We start from the raw sequence: 6,150 nt of genomic DNA, 5'->3' as shown, positions 1-6,150 counted from the left end.
TCCCAGGCCTTTTGCCAATGACAGATGCTGGTGCCGCGGCCTCGGTGGGTATTTGCAAAGGTCCCGCCTGCGTTTCCCGGTTGCCGGGCGCTCTGAGGTTCTCTGAACCAACTTTTTGCTTGCACCGAGGTTCCTCGCTTGGCTTTTTGGAACTGCTGACGAGCCCGGCTCAGCGCTGCATTGTCTGCAAAGGGGGTTTTAGCCTGATTCGAGTCTCCCGGCCTCCCTTGAGTCATCGGAGACGCCCGGCCCCGCGAACAGCCGGTGTTCAGAGCACAAAAGGGAGGTGAAAAGCGGGAGCCGGGCAGGGTTGGGGCCTCCAGGCAGGTGGCTGGGACTGAAAGCAGGTGGTTGCTTTGTTGAGGCCTGGCTGGGGGGGGGGCGGAGAATGGGGCATGGGGCTTGTCCCCTCTAGGGGGCGCTGGCTCCCATCTGGCCCCACAGCAGGGGGGAGCCTGGCTGTTGGGGGTGGGGGGGAGGGGATAAGCCAGTTTCCTTCCTGCATTTTTGCAACCTGAGCTAATCCAGAGTCTTTGTATCTCCCCCTCCCGCCTCCCTGCACCCACCTGCCGCTCGCTGGGCCTGCCAGGCTGTGGGTCACAGATCAGCCGCGCCAGGGACCTGAGCGTAACCGGCTCCAGCACCGTGCGGGGGGAGTCTGGGCTTGGGAGTGGGGGCCGGGTCACCGCCTGGCTGAGGGACGACACCCGGGCAGAGGGGGTGGGGAGGCTGAGATCAGAGCCCACCCTCGCTCCCAGTGCAGCCTGGGGTGGCTCTGGATTGACCTCAGGGGAGCTGAGATCAGAACCAATCCCTGACCCCACTGTGAACAGGAGTGACTCTGGATTGACCCCAGGTGGAGCTGAGATCAGAACCCGGCCCTGACCCCACTGTGACCAGGAGTGACTCCAGATTGACCCCAGGGGAGCTGAGATCAGAACCCGGCCCTGATCCCACTGTGAACAGGAGTGACTCTGGATTGACCCCAGGTGGAGCTGAGATCAGAACCCGGCCCTGACCCCACTGTGAAGAGGAGTGACTCCAGATTGACCCCAGGTGGAGCTGAGATCAGAACCCAGCCCTGACCCCACTGTGAAGAGGAGTAACTCCAGATTGACCCTGGGGGGAATTGAGATCAGAACCCAACCCTGCCCTTGTGGCAGATGGCGGGGAGGGGGCTGACTCTGGATTGGGACTGGTATTGGGATCTGCCCCTTACAGCCAGCCCCCCAGCCCAGGGCTGGGCTCACACACAAAGGAGCCGGTTACCCCCCGCCCCCACACGTGTCTAGGTGGCTGGGGGGGGATGCCTGCCTGTAATTGAAGCCAGACCTGGATCAGGTGAGGGGCGTGCGGGGAAAGGGGGGGCCTCTCCTGCCTCCTCCCCCCCCCGGCAGATTTCCACCCTCCCCCTCTCCGGCTGCAGGCTGCCTGTCTACCTGGCTCCAGCCCCCCTTCCCCCGGCTCCCCGCCCGGCCCCTCGCCCTCCCTGCTGGCGGTCCCCACCCCACCCTGCTGGGCCCCAATAGCTCAGCGATGGAAGGGGGCGGTGTCGTCCCCCCCCCGCACACGCTCCCTCCCCCCCCCAGGCCTGCCATTCCCTGGCAGCCCGGAAACGCAAATTCCAGCCCCGCGCGCTGCGACGGCTGATTAACTTCTCATGTTGAAACCCGAAGGCGCGTGGGGGAAGGATCGACGGCGCGGGGACCTCGTTTGTCTGCACAGGGGCCTTGCAACGTCAGGTGGGTGGAATAGCAGGGGCTGCGGGTCGGGAGTGAGGGGCACCGGCAGGGCTGGGCCATCGGGGGGCTGCGGGTCGGGAGTGAGGGGCACCGGCAGGGCTGTGGGGGCAGAGCTGGGCTGGCAGGGGGCTGCAAGTTGGGAGTGAGGGGCACCGGCAGAGGTGCTCTTTGCAGAGGTGGGGGCTGAGGGATGCCCCGTGGAGGGGGGGCTGCTTGTGAACAAGGAGGGGGCAGGGAGCTCCCAGGGCAGGGGAACCCCCCACCCCCACCCCCATCCCCATCCACCTAGATGTTGCGGAGCCTGGATTCCATTAGCCAAGAGCCGGGGCACGGACCGGCCGCGCTGCCCCCTCCCAACCGCCGGCACAGCCTGCCACTGCCTCCCTCTGGGGGGGCGGGTGCCGGACGCCTGGGTCCTCTCCCTGGCTCTGGGAGGGGAGCGGGGTCTAGTGGTTAGAGCAGGGGGGGCTGGGAGCCAGGACGCCTGGGTTCTCTCCCTGGCTCTGGGAGGGGAGCAGGGGCTACTGGATTAGAACGAGTCCAACTCTCAGCCCACCCCCCTCCCCCCGCACTCTAACCACTAGACTCCCCTCCCCTCCAAGAGCCGGGGATGAGGTGCCCAGTGCTCCAGTGACAGGAGAAGGGGGGATCCAGACTGGGGACACACAGATCACAGGCCCAGTTTTACTTGGTCCTCCAACCCCTAGGACCCCAACCTGCCCCTGGATAGAATTTTGCTGTTAGAACACCACAGGGGGCTGCGGGTCGGGAGTGAGGGGCACCAATGGGGGGGGAGGGGCTGCGGGTAGGGAGTGAGGGGCGTCGGCAGGGCTAGGGGGAGTCCAGGGCCGGGCTGGCAGGGGCTGCGGGTCGGGAGTGAGGGGCACCGGCAGGGTCGGGGGAAGCCCAGGGCCGGGCGGGCGGGGGTTGCGGGTCGGGAGTGAGGGGCACCGGCAGGGTCGGGGGGAGCCCAGGGCCGCGGGTCGGGAGTGAGGGGCACCGGCAGGGTCGGGGGGAGCCCAGGGCCGGGCGAGCGGGGGCTGCGGGTCGGGAGTGAGGGGCACCGCTGCGCTGGCTGTTCCCTGCACTGGCAGGTTGGCGCACGTCTGGCTCAGCTACACATACCTGTTCAGCAACAGGGGCTGGTTCCTGCACAGGAGGTCACGGCGCCTGGGATTGTGGGTAATACTTTATGCAAATAGCCTCGGGGTCAGAATCTGATCCCTCTAAAAACTGGTTATATTCTGTTAGCCCCACCCCCCTCCCAGAGCCGGGAGAGAACCCAGGCGTCCGGCTCCCAGCCCCCCCTCGCTCTAACCACCAGCCCCCACTCCCCTCCCAGAGTCAGGGAGAGAACCCAGGAGTCCTGGCTCCCAGCCCCCACTGCTCTAACCACCAGCCCCCACTCCCCTCACAGAGTCAGGGAGAGAACCCAGGAGTCCTGGCTCCCAGCCCCCCTGCTCTAACCACCAGCCCCCACTCCCCTCCCAGAGCCAGGGAGAGAACCCAGGAGTCCTGGCTCCCAGCCAACCTGCTCTAACAACCAGACCACACTCCCCTCCCAGAGCCGGGGAGAGAACCCAGGCATCCAGGCTCCTAGCCCCCCCCCCCGCCGCTCTGAACACTCAATCCCAGCCCGCCGCCCCCCAGGGTGATGAGAACGGGCAGTTCAGTGCCGGGATGTGGGAGGCTCTCTGTGGGGGAGGGGCAGGGGGGGAAGGGCAGGTGGGTTTCAGGTTTCGGTTTCAAAGGCGAGCGCATTAGCCGCCCCCCTCCCCTTCCCAGATGTTCCTGCATCTGGATCCCATCCCCGCCTCCCTCCCCAGCCGCCAGTTCCGGAATCTGCAGCTAGAACCCAGGGGCACCGCGCTCGAGAACCGGGAGGTGTCAATAGCCGGTGCTTGGCTCTAGAGGGTCACGTTGCGGGGGGAGGGGTTTGGCCACGTTCTAGATCCCAGTTCCAGACCCTGGCGTCAGCTTTTTAAATACCGAGGGTCTGGATCCCGTGGGTTCTAGAACCGGTGGCCAGCATCATGTTCTAGATCACACTGCCCTTTCGCTGGCTGCTCCAGACCCTGGTGCGATGCGGCACCGGAGGAATTCGGCGCCATTCGCGACCCCCCGCCCCCTAGGCCGTGATGCGGGTTCTTTCATTGCTGGGCACGATCTAGATCCCAGTGTTTGCCATGGGGCACGTTCTAGAGCCAAATGTGTCTGGGGCGAGTTCTAGGCCCGCCCACGTGTCGGCACCTTTTCTAGAGCACGTTGACCCGACAGCTCAGGAGAGCGGTTCTAGGCTCCCCATGTTCCAGAACTCAGAACCTCCCTAAAACCTGCATATCTGGGGGGGAGTGGGGTGTAGTGGTTGGAGCGGGCGGGGCTGGGAGCCAGGACTCCTGGGTTCTCTTCCCAGTTAACATTAATCGATGTATTTCTCTTTCCCCTCAGGTCTTTTGAGCGACTCCCCCCTCCCCAGCTGCTGTGACCCAAACCTCCCACCCTAGTCCCAACCAGACGCCTGCAGCATGAGCGTCGCGCCTCCCAGGGAGGGGGCGCCAGCCCTGCGCTTCCCCTGAGCCTCCCCACTGCGGAGCCATGGAGCAGCGGGGCCGGGAGCCCCCCAGGGGTGCGGGGCTCTGGGCTGGGATCGCGCCGAAGACACCCTGCTCCTGGTAGGAGTCGCCCAGCGCCCGGTGGGGGCAGGAAGGGGCCACGGCTGCAGGAGGGTCATGAATCGAGCCCAGGGCTGGCTCTGCGGGGAACTGGCCCCCCCACGCTGCAGGAGACGCTGACACTGCAGGTAACACCCAGGGTGCCCCTCACTCCCGACCCGCAGCCCCTGCCCCCCCCCTGCGCTGCCGGTGCCCCTCACTCCCGACCCACAGCCCCTGCCCCCCCCCCCCCGCGCTGCCGGTGCCCCTCACTCCCGACCCGCAGCCCACTGTCAGCCCAGCCCTGTCCCCCCAGCTCTGCCGGTGCCCCTCACTCCCAACCCACAGCCCCTGCTAGCCCGGCCCTGCCCCCCGCAGCCCTGCCCATGCCCCTCACTCCCGACCTGCGGATCGGTCTCTGTCTCTGTGCTGTGGGGATTTAATGGGGGGGGGGCAGGACCTGCCAGCTCTAACCCCCCCGCCCCGTTCTCCCCCCAGGTCCCCGTGGTGATGCTCTTTCGGCTCCAGGCTATGGTCACCTCGTTCCTTTGCGCCCTCCATGCCGTGCCGCTCCGCCTCCCCTCCCCCGCCGTCCCGGACGCCGGGGTCCCCTGGGCCGCGCTGCCCTCCTCCCCGGGCGACTGGGAGCTGTCGTCCCCCCGCGTGGCCCTGGCCAGCCGAGCCCCCGCCGGGCCCCCCCTGCTGCTGCTCCTGGAGGAGGAGCCGGGCGTGCAGGCGGGGCCGGCCAACGGGACGCGACGGGCGCGGCGGGCCGGGGGGCCGGAGGCGGCCCGCCGGGGCGAGATGTCCGTGTGCGACAGCGTCAGCCTGTGGGTGACGGACAAGCGCACGGCCGTGGACATCCGGGGCAAGGCGGTGTCGGTGCTGTCCGAGGTGCAGACGCTCACCGGGCCGCTCAAGCAGTATTTCTTCGAGACCAAGTGCAACCCGGCGGGCGGGACGGCGGGCGGGTGCCGGGGTGTGGACCGGCGCCACTGGCTCTCCGAGTGCAAGGCCAAGCAGTCGTACGTGCGGGCCCTGACCGCCGACGCCGACAAGCTGGTGGGCTGGCGCTGGATCCGCATCGACACGGCCTGCGTCTGCACCCTGCTGAGCCGCGCCGGGCGGACGTAGCCGGGGGGGGGGCTGGAGGGATGGAGCCCCCGGCCCCCGCCCCGCTGGGCTCTGCTTGGGAACCCGAGCGACTCAGACACTGGCACGCACATGGACGCTGTGGGTCAGCCTGGGGCTGGGGGTCAGGCTCGGAGACTGAGCTGTGGGGCTGGGGGCCGTGGGTCAGCCCTGGGGGCCAGGCTCAGAGGCTGAGCTGTGGGGCTGGAGGCTGTGGGCGCCGTGGGTCAGCCCAGGATCTGGGGGCCAGGCTCGGAGACTGAGCAGTGGGGCTGGGAGCCGTGGGTCAGCCCTCGGGGCTGGGGGCCAGGCTCGGAGACTGAGCTGTGGGGCTGGAGGCTGTGGGCGCCGTGGGTCAGCCCAGGATCTGGGGGCCAGGCTCGGAGACTGAGCAGTGGGGCTGGGAGCCATGGGTCAGCCCTCGGGGCTGGGGGCCAGGCTCGGAGACTGAGCTGTGGGGCTGGAGGCTGTGGGCTCCGTGGGTCAGCCCGGGGGCTGAGGACTGTGGCCTCCAGGGGGTTTCTGCCTTTTGTGGCTGTTCGCTGTTTCTTCCCATATTTATTACCCCCCCTCCCCCCGGTTCTGATCCAATTCCGCCCCCCCCGAATTAAATTATTCCCTGACAT

General features: G+C 67.8%; 1 protein-coding gene across 1 annotated transcript; it reads left to right on the top strand.

The window, feature by feature from the left end:
* Positions 1–600: 600 nt before the first annotated feature.
* On the top strand, positions 601–5,899 carry LOC101948394 (brain-derived neurotrophic factor). The gene is made up of 3 exons (XM_065571095.1): positions 601–1,742; positions 4,191–4,542; positions 4,892–5,899. The coding sequence occupies exon 3, from the start codon at positions 4,904–4,906 to the stop codon at positions 5,525–5,527; it is 624 nt and encodes a 207-aa protein (XP_065427167.1). The 5' UTR covers positions 601–1,742; positions 4,191–4,542; positions 4,892–4,903; the 3' UTR covers positions 5,528–5,899.
* Positions 5,900–6,150: the final 251 nt, after the last annotated feature.

Source organism: Chrysemys picta, chromosome 17 (assembly GCF_011386835.1).
Source record: "Chrysemys picta bellii isolate R12L10 chromosome 17, ASM1138683v2, whole genome shotgun sequence".
NCBI classification, from domain to species: Eukaryota; Metazoa; Chordata; order Testudines; family Emydidae; genus Chrysemys; species Chrysemys picta.
This window is presented reverse-complemented; position numbering and strand designations above follow the sequence as displayed.

Bases quoted from the DNA above. Each gene is read 5' to 3' on its own strand.
- LOC101948394 (XM_065571095.1), top strand. From the start codon at position 4,904: ATGCTCTTTCGGCTCCAGGCTATGGTCACCTCGTTCCTTTGCGCCCTC.